The following is a 13,339-nucleotide window of genomic DNA, read 5'->3' as shown; positions in this document are numbered from 1 at the left end:
AGGAGAAATGGATATTAGATGTTGGGAGGAAAATCTTTACTAAGAAGGTGGTGGAACAGGTTACCCAGAGAAGCTGTGTCTGCTCTAACCCTGAAAGTGTCCCAGGACAGATTGGAAGGGGCTTGGGGCAACCTGGGATAGTGGAAGGTGTCCCTGCCCATGGCAGAGGGTTGGAATTAGATTATCTGTAAGGTCCCTTCCAAATCAAACCATTCTGGATGCTGAGTGTCCATTGGTGGCAGATGACTCATGACAAATCAGGGCCATCACCCCATCCTGCACTGCTGTCTGCATGGCGGGTGAGGGCTCCTTTTTAGGGGAAAGGGGTGGAAGCAGCTCAAGCGTTAACCTTGAGACCCCATTCCTGGCCTCTGCAGGTGGGAGGCCACCCCTGAGAGCCACCAGCAGTGCCACAGTTTTCGTCAACCTGCTGGACCTGAACGACAATGACCCCACTTTCCAAAACCTGCCCTTCATTGCTGAGATCGCCGAGGGGCTCCCCGCGGGCTCCTCTGTCTTCCAGGTGAGCGTGTCCCTCTGCTGCCATTCACCAGCTGGGAGCTTGTCAAAGCAGGCTGGCAATGCATCCTCTCCCTTCTCTGCATCTTCTCCATCTCCTCCATCCTCTCCATCTCCTTCTCTTTGCCATCCTCTAGCAGTGGAACCGGGGGTGATGCAGAAGGTGAGCGTGTCCCACTGCTGCCATTCCCCAGCTGGGAGCTGCTGCCATGGCTTCTGCAGGCTGGCAATGCATCCTCTCCCTTCTCTGCATCTTCTCCATCTCCTCCATCCTCTCCATCTCCTTCTCTTTGCCATCCTCTAGCAGTGCAACAGAGGGGATGCAGAAGGGATTGTGCATCTTTACTCCATGACCTCACTCCGGGTAGGGAGGATCCTCCAAGGCCATTTCATGGCTGCATCCCCAGGGCCAAAGGCACTTGGGATTTCTGTACCATGGCTTCCATGGCCAGGAGATGATGATCAGGGTGCTCTCCTGTAGGAATGGGCCCCCTGTTGACAGAGTGACAAAACAATCTTTCGTCCCCTTAAAAAGTAAATAAGCCCAGAAGCTTCTCTCCTTGATTAGGTGAAAAGACACCTCATAGGACCTTGGGGACTTCACCTCAAACTTAAGGAGAGACAATTGGACAGGAGCCAAAAAGTCCTGCCTGAGCAAGTTGCTAGGAAAATAAGAGAACAAAGAAACTAATGGCTTTTGTGAGCTGTTTTACCAAGAGCAAGAAGGCCTCTTGCACCTGTCAGTTTTTCTCTGTAAGGAGTTTGTTATTTTGCCTTTTATTAAAACCTTTTTGTTTCCAACACTGCCACAGAAGCCATCCTGCTGATTTTATGCCTTCTAAGGTAGCTGAGCTATCATAAGTCCTGGCTCGAAGAAGCTCCTGTTTCCCTCTCCCCACCAGGTGGTGGCCATTGACCTGGATGAGGGCCCCAACGGGCAGGTGTCGTACCGCATGCAGGTGGGCATGCCCCGCATGGATTTCCTCATCAACAGCACCAGCGGGCTGGTCACCTCCACGGCCGTGCTGGACAGGGAGAGGATCCCCGAGTACCTGCTCAGGGTGGTGGCCAGCGACGCCGGCGCGCCCGCCAAGAGCTCCACCAGCACCCTCACTGTCAAAGGTGGGTGCAGCGAGAGCCCACGGTGGTGACAAACAGAACCTGAGGAAATGCAGCTTCTGCAGGAGACTCAGACCCCACAGTGGTGACAAACCTCACTGAGGAAATGCAGTTTCTGCAGGAGACTCAGACAAACCCCACTGAGGAAATGCAGGTTCTGCAGGAGACTCAGACCCCACAGTGACAAACCGCACTGGGGGAAATGCAGTTTCTATAGGAGACTCAGACAAACCCCACTGAGGAAATGCAGGTTCTGTAAGAGACTCAGACCCCACGGTGGTGACAAACTGCACTGGGGGAAATGCACATTCTATAGGAGACTCAGACAAACCTCACTGGAGGAAATTCAGGTTCTGTAGGAGACTCAGACCCCACAGTGGTGACAAACCTCACTGAGGAAATGCACATTCTATAGGAGACTCAGACAAACTTCCCTGGAGGAAATCCAGGTTCTGTAGGAGACCCAGACCCCACAGTGACAAACCTCACTGACAAAATGCAGGTTCTGCAGGAGACTCAGACAAACCGCACTGAGGAGATGCACATTCTGTAGGAGACTCAGACCCCACAGTGGTGACTGTGGATATACAGGTTCTGTAGAAGACTCAGACAATCCTCCCTGGAGGAAATGCAGGTTCTATAGGAGACTCAGACCCCACGGTGGTGACAAACCTCACTGAGGAAATGCAGGTTCTGCAGGAGACTCAGACCCCACAGTGACAAACCTCACTGGGGGAAATGCAGTTTCTATAGGAGACTCAGACAATCCTCCCTGGAGGAAATGCAGGTTCTGCAGGAGACTCACTGAGGCCTGTGTGAAAAACGCCAATTACTTGTTGTTTTCTTTTATTTTAAAAGTTTAATGATAATAAAATGGTTATAAAAATAGTACTATAATTAGAGTAATAATATTTTGGACAATTGAGATTAGGACAATACAAGACAATTAAAACAAAGAGTTAGAGACAGTCCAGGTACCTCTTTCTAGGCAAAATAAGCCCAAAAAAGGCCCAGATTAACAGAGGATTAACCCTTAAAAGCAACAGCCTGTTGCATATTCATATATGATGCATAAATTCCATTCAAACAAAGCATTCTGTCTGGTCAGTGTCAGCTTCTTCCTCTGAATCCTAAACGGGGTCTTCATGGCTGAGCAAGGTGGGAAAAAGTTCATTCCTTCTGATAATGGAGAATAAATTCTCTTTCTCTGAGAGATTTAGGTGTCCTGTGGCTGCTATCTGGTGTGAGTACCTCATTCCTTTCTTAAACAAAAAAAAATCCCACATACAAAGTTCCTATTTTAACTACAGAAGTTCCCTTTTAACTACAAAACTACATTTACCATACTATTAAAATGTTAATACAGCACTGCTAATCAATACAACAAAATATATATAGTAAATATCTCTGTAGAGCCATATAATTTGCACTTTTCACAGCCTAGAAACAGGGTCAGGTCTGGCTTTGTGCATAGGGAGGGCTCCATCCCCACAGGCTCCATGTCTGCTATCAACACTTTGCAGAGATGGGGAAAACGTGGTGGTTTTGGCAGGGCCACCCAAATTATCCTTTTTTTTCCTCCATTCCCCCATCCCCAGTGTTGCTTTTTTCTTTTGCTTCAGCATGTGATTCCCATCAGCTGCGTGCCTGGACAGCCCACACAATCCCAGCTCAGAGCTGGAGCTTATTGCGAGGCCTGCCTTTAATGTAATGCCTTTCTGTTTGCTGGCTTCGTGCAAGGCTAGTGCTGAAAAAGGATAAGCATCATCTGGAAATAAACTGACCCTGCACTGTCCTCAGGCCTGAGTTTGGGAAAAAAAGTTCCTGGTCTCTGCCATGCCCCAGGAAGTACTGAGCTTGTATTTAAACCCCAGATTTTCCTTTGAACGGGGATGGAAACAAGCTTGGTGAAAACAGTACCTTGAATTTCAGTGATGCAATGGTTTTTTTGGCTGTGAGGAGGGTGATCTGTGTGTATCAGAGGCAACCAAATACAGCCTAGAGCCACTCTGCAGGCACCCCACTGCCCAAATGGCAGGGAGGGTCAGGCACAGCATTCCCTGGGATGCTGAGAGGAGGTTTGGGAGCCCAGCCTGGCATCTGCAGGAGGGGCAGCCAGCCCTGGCAGCACACTCAGCTCTGCTCTCCCTTTCCAGTTCTGGATGTGAACGATGAGAACCCCACCTTCTTCCCTGCTGTCTACAACGTGTCCCTGCCCGAGAACGTGGCCCGGGATTTCAAAGTGGTGCGGCTCAACTGCACGGACGCCGACATCGGGCTGAACGCTGAGCTCAGCTACTTCATCACAGGTGGGAGCCCCATGCCACGAGGGGAACTGGGCTTGCAGGGAGGCACAGGCTGCCCCAGACCTCGGCCAGGGTGTTCTGCACTCCAGCTCTGCCTTTCCCAGCCCCTCCAATCCTTGTCCGGCATCGCCCTCTGCTGAACAGCCCCACTCGGCTCCCGGCCACGCTGACCACTCTGCTGACCCTGGAAAAGCATGAGGATGGGCAGAACACGGCTAGGGAGCAAGGCCTGGGGTGGATTTCATCAGTGTTCATGGTTGGAGGGCGTAAATGGAAACTTGGGGCATTTTTGGGCGGGTGGGGTTGGGTGGGCAGCAATGCTTCCCAGGCAGTGCCCGGCTCGCCCCACAGCTGCAGCACCTGCAGCAGGAGGCTGGGGAATCCCCTGGCCATGGTTTGACTTGCAAACTGCACACCGAGCCCTCAGGAAGAGGGTGAAAACAGAAGTGTCACCAGAGAGCCACTTTTCCCACAGCAGCAGCCTGCTGTTCCATGTCCCGGCCCCTCTGGCCTCTCCTCCGCTGGTGAATCGGGGTGTGCTGTCCCACAGGTACCACAGCCCACGTGCAAACTTAACCCAGTTTGCCTCAAAGCATTCAGGAAATGACCCAGCTCTTCCTACAGCCACTGGATTTTTCCTGTGCTGTGAGGCAGAGGGAAGGTGCTCTGCCAGGGACAAGATACCAAACCATCCTTGCACGGCTGGGCTGACCCCATGCCCAGCCCACAAAATCCAAGGAAATGGCCTCAAGTTGCACCAGATTAGATATTGGGAGAAATTTCTTCACTGAAAAGGTAGCCAGGCATTGGGACAGGCTGTCCAGGGAAGTAGTGGATGCTCCTGGATCCCTGGAGGTGTTAAAGGTCAGGTTAGACAGGGCTTGGAGCAGCCTGGTCTAGGACATGTCCCTGCCCCCGGTGAGGTGTTGGAACAAAATTATCTTTAAGGTCCCTCCCAACCCAACCTGGCCCATTCCAAGTTTCTGTTCTGCTTGTGCTTTGCTGCAGGTGGGAACCAGGATGGCAAATTCAGTGTCGGCTTCAGGGACGGGGTGGTCAGGACGGTCGTGAGTCTGGACAGGGAGACTGTGGCATCCTACACACTAATCCTGGAGGCCATTGGTAAGGATTTCCCAGGGATCCCACTGCCACACAGCCACAGGTGGTGGCCATACACGTGTGGAGCTCCCTTGCAGGAGTGTCAGAGGGGCAGCAACCTCTGAGGTGCTCTCCAAAGCAGAGCCTGTGCCTGGTGCTAACATTGCACATGTGAATTAATGTATCCCACTTCCACCATGACTTTTGCAGAGGGTGTGTTCTCCTCTCAGGTTTGCCCAGCCCCAGGGCTCTCCCTTTCACCTGGGAAGGCAGGCCCCCTGTTCCTGAGAGGCTCCACACTGTCCAGGGCAGCCCTCTACCCAAAAATGCCAACTCCACAGCATCGTTCCCCTCCTGCCATGCCAGCCCTTGGCTCTGTGGCTGCTGATTAACCCTGAGCCACCTGGCACTGGCAGAGGGTCCCTGTGCCAAACTCAGCTTGGCTGTCATCCCCAGAGCTTTATAATGATGTGCCTGTTCACAGATGCCTTGGATGTCCCTTTGGAGAGGAGAAGTAAGTGGCCTGGACAGAAATGTTGGGGCACAGCATTGCAGGTGCCATTGCAGGGGCTGCAGCAGGGATGCTGCCCTGCCTGGGCACACAGGACTGGATCCCAAGGGGCCAAGGGTCTGCTGTGCCCCTCCCATGGGGATCACACTGCCTGTGTTTTCCCAGATCCCACAGGCTCCCAGATGGGTGGGTTTATTGCTCCCTGCAAATCAGGCACGTTGAAAAATCCAACCCCACTCCATGCTTCCCAGTGCCTCATTCTTCCTGGCAAATCCAAGAGCTGTGCTGCCATGTCCTTGTCTACTGAACATCAACCCATCCTGGTGCTCCTTGACTGTGAGCTGAGCTGCAGCTGTGGAGAATTCATCAGGCTGCCTCCACCTCCCAAATCCCTGGCTCCAGCAGTCCCTTCACTTGGTGTATGGAACTGCAAATCCTCTCTAATGATCAGTTGCATTTCTGGGCTCACTGGGCTCCATGGCAGAGCTTGGGGGTGGATTGGCTTTTCCTTTTTTTTTTTCAGAATAGCATGGTGGTTCTGCAGAATAGAAAGGGGGGGAAAAAACCCTAAAAACCCATGGTTCAGTGTGGGATTTGAAAAGCTGCGAAAAGATGAAATGTTTTAGTTTAGAAATCTCGATCCTGTTATTTCAGCAGCCATGGGCTGAGCACCTCCTGTGCAAAGAGGAGGTGGCTGAGCCTCTCTCCCTCCCTCCCCTTTGTGTCCCTGCAGACAACGGCCCCACGGGGAACCGGCGCACCGGCACCGCCACCGTGTACGTGACCGTGCTGGATGTCAATGACAACAGACCCATCTTCCTGCAGAGCAGCTATGAAGTCAGTGTCCCCGAGGACATCCCAGCTGCCAGCAGCATTGTGCAGGCACGTGGCTCTTCCTCTGGGACCCTGGGGTGGGAGCTGGGGGTCCCCCACTCGCTGTGCCCTGACTGCGCGCTGCTGGAAACACAGCACAGGGATTTTCCCTCCCTGTCTGTTCCCTGGGACAGGGTGAGATGGGTTCTTGCTCATCCACTCCTCTGCCAGCCCAGGCTGGGAGTGCCAGGGAGAAGGCAGCAAAGAACAGGTGGAAATTAAGGAACTCACCCCATTTCTGCAGGGGGTGAGAGGAGAAGAGCCAAGCCCTGTGCTGGCGAGGCCTCTTTGGCTACATCCCTGCTTTCTCCCTCCTCCCAAGCAGAGATCTCCATGGGGAGGGAGCAGAGTGCCTGCAAAGAGATGCTCAGAGAGGGGGGGAAACCCTCAGAGAGGGAGAAAAGCATTTGGACTTTGCTTTCATGTTTGTGGCTCTTTGAGGGAGCGGTGGGCAGAGCTGAATGGCTCAGTGAGCACGGAATGAATGCGGGCATTCACACGGGCTCCCAGCATCCCTTCAAACCCGGGGCTCCTCTGGAGCAGGCACCAAAGGCTCTTTGCAGAGGGCCCTGGGAAGGCTCCCTCTGCCTTCAATACCTCTGCAGGCCCAGGCAAAGGGACAGCTTTGTCCTTGGCTGTGTGAGTCACTGGCAGAGAAGAAAGGAGCCTTTTGCCTCCTGCCACAAAAGGTTTGCTGGGAGCCCTGTGCCTGCTCCAGGCAGCCAGTCCCCAAGGGATCCTGTGGCTCCTCATCACCTGGTGGACCTGCTGCTCTGGGATCAGCACCAGTCTGCAGTCCCAGGATGGAGGTGTGTCCCTGCACAGGACTCCTAAAATTGAGCCAGTTTGGCAAATTGGAAGAAGGGAGGGAACTCGAGTCTGCCTGGCAGCAAAGTGCCTGTTCTTAGAACCTGCTTCCCAAAAAGGGGGATGCCCTTGGAAGTCCATGGCAAAAGTGAGGAAGTAACTGGGGGAAGTTGTTTTTCCACAGAACAGCATGGAAGAGAAACAGAAATGAGCCATCAGCCAGCTTCAGTTTAATTCACATCTTCAGCGTGAACCATTTGTACAGAAGGTCTCTCCCTTCAATGCATCCCCACATCCCCAGGAGAGAGTTTGTGGATGTTTCCCATCCCTTTCTCCCAAAACCAGGCAGAGCAGGGCCAGAGAGCAGGAATGGGAATGAATTGACCACAGCAACCCAGAGCCCACTAGGGATGGAGGGGGGTGACAGGGACCAGGCAGCACATGGGGGCAGAGCCTCCCTCCACCTGCTCCAGAGGATAACTCCACTGAGGATTGCTGTCTGTGGAGCAGGTTTGCCTCTCTTCAGGCAGCCAGGTTGCTCCCAGTCTCTTCCAGGCTGTTTGTTCAGGTGCAGCACAACTTGCACAATGTTTTCCAAAAGAAATGAAGCAGCAGGATTTTTGTTTTTGGACTGCCCGGTGGTAGCTGTGTGTGGGTGTAGTTTGGATGCCTCCACCTTCCCTGGCAGGAAGCAGTAACCTGGAAAGCATTTGAGAACCTGACATTGCAAAATCTCCTGTCACAGAGCCTGGAAATGAGCTGCTCAAAGAGTCTCTACTCAGGATACCAAGGGGTGCTTGAGAAAGGAGCCAAAAGCTTGGGAAGGAGGAGCAGGGCAAGATCACATTTTGGTGGACTCCATGATGTCCCAGTCCTGGCTGCTGGAGAAGCTCCTGGGACAGGCCAGGGGGCTCTGAGACACCATCTGGCTCCTCCTGAAGCTGCTGATGGAGCCCCTCAGGGAGCCCAGAGGCTTCCAGAGCCTCAGCTGGGGCTGGCTGGCATCCATGGGGTGCTGCGGCAGCCACTCCTGGGGGCCCCAGAGGGACCGGCCCAGCGCCGGAGCGTGACAGAGGGTGACAAAGGTCAGGAGGGTGGCCAGCACCAGGAAGATGCAGACGAGCCCAGCGATGATGGGCAGCCAGTCTGTCCCCTCAGGGGAGGTGGCACTGGGTGGCACTGGCTCCAGAAGCTCATGGAGAGGTGGGGTGGGAGAGGTCCCATTGCCAGAGCTCATCTTCCCTGCAAGGTGACACAGAGCAGTGGCACAGGTGATTAGCACGTGGAAGCTGGACAGACAGCCACCCTCTGGTGAAACTGATGGATTCTTGTCATGCCTTGATGTCCAGGATTCTCCCAGCCATGTTTTCAGTGGCACAGGGGGTGACAGGGGGTGTCCAACACCCCACAGAGGTGGGGTTTACACTTGCAAAGCACCACCCTGATCTGGGTCCAAAACCACCTGGCAAAGAAATCTACCATTATTTATGGCCTCTGGGAGGACACTTTCAGGGAGCACACACACATTGCGTGAAGATTTTCTGGAAGAGATAAATATCCATGTACTACAGAAAGCTCAAAATCCTCCCCCTGAGTTGCTGAGGTTTGGTTCTCCTCTGTTTCCCAGAAATGTGGGTTTGTTGAATTGGCTGTCACTTGGGGTTTTTGTGATTATTCTCCCAAAGAAATTGGTCACTTGGTTTAGCCTGATAAGTCCCCATCAAGCTGTGGTATGTGCTAGCACTGTCTTTATTACTTTGCAAGGGTGAAGAGTAACACCCTCACCCTACTCATGCCAAAAATCCTCATGCCAGGCATTTTGCTGACCTGCTTTCAGGCTCAGACATGTTACAGGTGATACAAACCAGCCTCCCAACGTGCTGGCAGGGACAGCTCTTGCCTAACACCTGGTGGAGACTGTCCTCTCCTTTCCCCAGCAGGTCAGAATCCTCCCAAGAGCATTTTGCACCTTTTCTTTGCTCACATGCCCACCCCCAGCCCCAGACAGGCTGTGCCAGAGGCTGGCATCTCTCCAGAGGGAGATGAGGGCTGGGGAATTCCTGTTTGTGCAATGCCCTGTGTGCTGGAGGTAAAGCTTTATTATCATTTATTGTCCTTTCCTGTGGAGGTGTGGGAGAGTTGTCTGACTCTTCTGTGGCTGGGCCATCTCCTGGTAAACTGGGATTTGGATTGAGCCAATTTAAAACCAAGATCTCAGGAGGGGAAAGGCAGGGCTGCAGGGGCTGCTCTGGCAGAGTGACACAGGTGTGTGCAAGGCAGCAGCCAAACACTCACCATAAAACACTCCAAAAAGTGGAGAGAAGCCATCAGTGGCATGGTTTTCATCACTCAGGGTGTATCAGCCTGCTCAGAGCTTGGGGGTCTTTGGGGAGATGGTGCTGTTTCCATGGGGCAGAGCCAGATCTGTGCCTGGAAAATGGGAAATGCAAAATCCAATGGGTCAGGGCCAGATCTGTGCCTGGAAAATGGGAAATGCAAAATCCAATGGGTCAGGGCCAGGTCTGTGCCTGGAAAATGGGAAATGCAAAATCCAATGGGTCAGGGCCAGGTCTGTGTCTGGAGAATGGGAAATGCAAAATCCAATGGGTCAGGGCCTGGTCTGTGCCTGGAAAATGGGAAATGCAAAATCCAATGGGTCAGGGCCAGGTCTGTGCCTGGAAAATGGGAAATGCAAAATCCAATGGGTCAGGGCCAGGTCTGTGCCTGGAAAATGGGAAATGCAAAATCCAATGGGTCATTGTTTGAGAGGGTGAATCCCTGTGTGCATTGCAGACAGTTCCAGGATGGAGCTCTGCTCACCTCCTCCACACTGATGTTTTCACCTCTCTTCACCCCAAATGCATTTTTTTAATCCATAACCAGCTCTGTTCCTTCCCCTCAGCTTTGGGAACAGAGCAGCAATCCCAAGGACCCCCTGCTCCAGGGACAGGCTCCTCTGTGCTGCCCAGGCAGGGCTGCAGAGTCTCCCACACCACAGGCAGCCTGAAGCAAGGTTTCCAGGGCTACCTTAAAGCTGGCATTTGCCAGCTGCAGGTGGTGACCTTGCATTGTTCCTTGAGAGCCAGCCAGGAGGCGTGGGCCATTCCTTCAGGCTCTTTCATTCCTTCAGGCTGGTTTTGCTCCCTTGCTCGTGGCTGCAGAGTTTGTCTTTTAAATTCACTTGACAGTGTTCCATAGAAACCCATCAGGAGGGATCACACTGGTGTTTTCCCAGGCTTTTTCTGGGAAAAACCAGAAAAAAAGCCATGCCCTGGTTCTCCTCACACCCAGCTCAGTTGGCAGAGCTTTCATGGCATTGCCAGTTCTCAGCATCACTGTCCCACCCAGGCTCCATATTCTTCATCCTGCTGGGTTAAAAGAGATTTTCCTGTCCTGGAAATCCTCCCCAGAGGTTCATCCCTGCCTGATCAGCTCCAAATGTGACACATCCCTGTGAGCACTCAGGCTCCAGCACTGGCCACGAGGCAGATGAGGATCAGAGGGGAAAAAAGAGAAAAGAAAAAATGCCAGATAAAAGTTAAAATGCCCCCAAGAAAGGTGGAAAAGTAGGAAAAAAGAATGATTCTCATGCCTGAGCAGCACAGAGGGTTCTTCTGCCCAGCACCAGGCACTGCTCCCTGGCCTGGCCCAGCTGCCTGGTTTGGCAGTTTTTCCATCTGCTCTCCCTCCCTTTCCTCAAACTCATGCAAAGAAAAGCCTGTGTTCAGGCACAGCTCCCATGAAAAGCAGCTCTCATTCCCTTCCCCAGCTTGCTTAGCAACACTTTTCCTGGAGCTCCCCAACTTTTCCCAGTGCACTAAATCTTTCCACGGAGGTGGAAAAGGAGGAGGTGATGCTGGGCAGGACCAACCTGACCCTCCTGGTTCTGTTCCCAGGGCTGTGAGTGATGCTGCTCCCCATCAGCCCCGCTGGTAAATGGCACAGCTGCCTCCACAGGACCTTTCCCCTCTCCCATCACCGGGGCTGGGAAGAGAGGAGGGATGCCTGACCCCATTTCCACCCCAAATTTTGCATCCCCACCCATTTTCACCACTTTCCCCAGAGGGAGGGATGCCTGACCCCATTTCCACCCCAAACTATCCCTCTCTGCCCATTTCCAGTGTTTTCCCCAGAAGGAGGGATGCCTGACCCCATTTCCACCCCAAATTTTGCATCCCCACCCATTTTCACCACTTTCCCCAGAGGGAGGGATGCCTGACCCCATTTCCACCCCAAACTATCCCTCTCTGCCCATTTCCAGTGTTTTCCCCAGAAGGAGGGATGCCTGACCCCATTTCCACCCCAAACTTTGCATCCCCACCCATTTTCAGCTCTTTCCCAAGGAGGAGGGATGCCTCACCCCATTCGCACCCCAAACTTTCCATCCCCACCCATTTTCAGTGTTTTCCCCAGGAGGAGGAATGCCTGACCCCATGCCCACCCCAAATTTTTCATCCCCACCCATTTTCACCATTTCCCCCAGGAGGAGGAATGCCTGACCCCATTCCCACCCCAAACTTTGCATCCCCACCCATTTTCAGCTCTTTCCTCAGAAGGAGGGATGCCTGACTCCATTCCCACCCCAAACTTTGCATCCCCACCCATTTTCAGCGTTTTCCCCAGAAGGAGGGATCCCTGACCCCATTCCCACCCCAAACTTTCCTTTCCCACCCATTTTCAGCGTTTTCCCCAGAAGGAGGAATGCCTGACCCCATTCCCACCCCAAACTTTGCATCCCCACCCATTTTCACCATTTTCCCCAGAAGGAGGGATGCCTGACCCCATTCCCATCCCAAATTTTGCATCCCCACCCATTTCCAGTGTTTTCCTCAGGAGGAGGGATGCCTGACCCCATGCTCACCCCAAATTTTGCATCCCCACCCATTTTCACCATTTTCCCCAGGAGCAGGGATGCCTAACTCCATTCCCACCCCAAATTTTGCATCCCCACCCATTTTCACCATTTTCCCCAGAAGGAGGGATGCCTGACCCCATGCCCATCCGAAACTTTGCATCCCCACCCATTTTCAGCGCTTTTTCAGGGCAGCATCTCTGCAGCCAGGGGTCTGTCTCAGCCCTGGGGGTGACCTAAGGAGCTGGCAATGGCTTTGCCGAGGGGGTTTGGGCTCCCTACCTCTCAGCAGCTCTGCCTCCCGCGCTCCGGTGCTTTGCCGCCTCTCCCACCGCGCTCCGCCGGCTGCCAGCCCCCTCCTCCCTTTGGGGAGGGTGGGACAGAGGTGGCAGCCGGGTGGGGACAGCCGGAGCCAGCAAAGCCACGGGCCCTGAGCCCCTTCCCGGCGCTGCAGTGCCCCGGAGCTGTGTCCCGCTGGGGCCGAGCCCCTTGGCATGCGTTTCCACGGGATTTGTCCCTGTAGGATGAGTGAATGGTGCAGTCGGTGGCTGAGCCCCCGTGGTGGGAGGGCTGGCACCTGCTCTCCACATGCCTGTTCCCCATTTTCCCAGAAAATCAACTTTTTTCCCATTTTTTATTGCCCCTGCTTATCCTTTTCTGACCCCTTTCCCCCCAGGGCTGTGACAAGCTGGCTGTGCCTGCAGCCTGCTCTGCAGCAGAGGGATAAAAGAGGCTGGAGCTCAGCTTGGCTGCACCAGGTGCTTTCCACCTGCAGCACAAAGAGCTTTTCTCCCACTGCTTGCCCTGCAGTGCCACTGCTTTTCCAAGCTTGGGACAGTTTGTTAAAGTGCCACCTTTCCTTTGGGACCTCAGCAGGTCAAACCAGCAGCAGCCAAGCTTTCCTCAGGCTGCAGGCTGGCAGGAGCATGCCTTGATTTAATGAAAACTCCTGATTTTAATAAAAAACAAATGCCTGGGCTGACCCATGTCCCCTAGTTTTTGTAGCAGAGCTTCAGGCTCGGGGTGAGCTGGGAAGAGGATGGCCCAAGGGCTGTTTGCAAGGTGCAGGTGGCTCATCCTGAAATGCACTCTCCTGGGCACAGTGGGGCAAGGAGTGGCACAAAAAGCTGAAAAGTTTTGCCTCCCATCGCTTTGTTTTCCCTGCTCTGGCTACATGATAGCTTTTCCCTGTGCCATGCCAAGGCAGCTGCTCTGCCTGGGCATCGCTTGCCTGCTGTTGTGGGGCCCATCCCA

General features: G+C 53.6%; 2 protein-coding genes across 3 annotated transcripts in view; one reads left to right on the top strand and one right to left on the bottom strand.

Annotated features, from left to right (window-relative positions):
- CDH23 (cadherin related 23) overlaps positions 1 to 13,339 on the top strand; it is a 224,500-nt gene that overhangs the window by 162,573 nt on the left and 48,588 nt on the right. Inside the window, exons 23-27 of the mRNA XM_066554157.1 lie at positions 378 to 523; positions 1,422 to 1,641; positions 3,795 to 3,947; positions 4,953 to 5,066; positions 6,287 to 6,435. Of these exons, the coding sequence (XP_066410254.1) occupies positions 378 to 523; positions 1,422 to 1,641; positions 3,795 to 3,947; positions 4,953 to 5,066; positions 6,287 to 6,435 (782 nt within the window). The remainder of the gene's footprint in view (positions 1 to 377; positions 524 to 1,421; positions 1,642 to 3,794; positions 3,948 to 4,952; positions 5,067 to 6,286; positions 6,436 to 13,339) is intronic.
- On the bottom strand, positions 7,442 to 12,581 carry C8H10orf105 (chromosome 8 C10orf105 homolog). Of its 2 annotated transcripts, XM_066554159.1 has the most exons (3): positions 12,368 to 12,407; positions 11,105 to 11,217; positions 7,442 to 8,475 (listed from the first exon to the last, which is right to left on the bottom strand). In XM_066554159.1, the coding sequence occupies exon 3, from the start codon at positions 8,468 to 8,470 to the stop codon at positions 8,075 to 8,077; it is 396 nt and encodes a 131-aa protein (XP_066410256.1). In that variant the 5' UTR covers positions 8,471 to 8,475; positions 11,105 to 11,217; positions 12,368 to 12,407; the 3' UTR covers positions 7,442 to 8,074. The 2 variants fall into 2 exon arrangements, with proteins under 2 accessions (XP_066410256.1, XP_066410255.1); XM_066554158.1 differs by lacking the exon at positions 11,105 to 11,217 and having other exon boundaries at positions 12,368 to 12,581.

Source organism: Molothrus aeneus, chromosome 8 (assembly GCF_037042795.1).
Source record: "Molothrus aeneus isolate 106 chromosome 8, BPBGC_Maene_1.0, whole genome shotgun sequence".
NCBI lineage: Eukaryota > Metazoa > Chordata > Aves > Passeriformes > Icteridae > Molothrus > Molothrus aeneus.
Note: the sequence above shows the minus strand (reverse complement) of the source record. Positions and strands in the feature narration are given on the sequence as shown.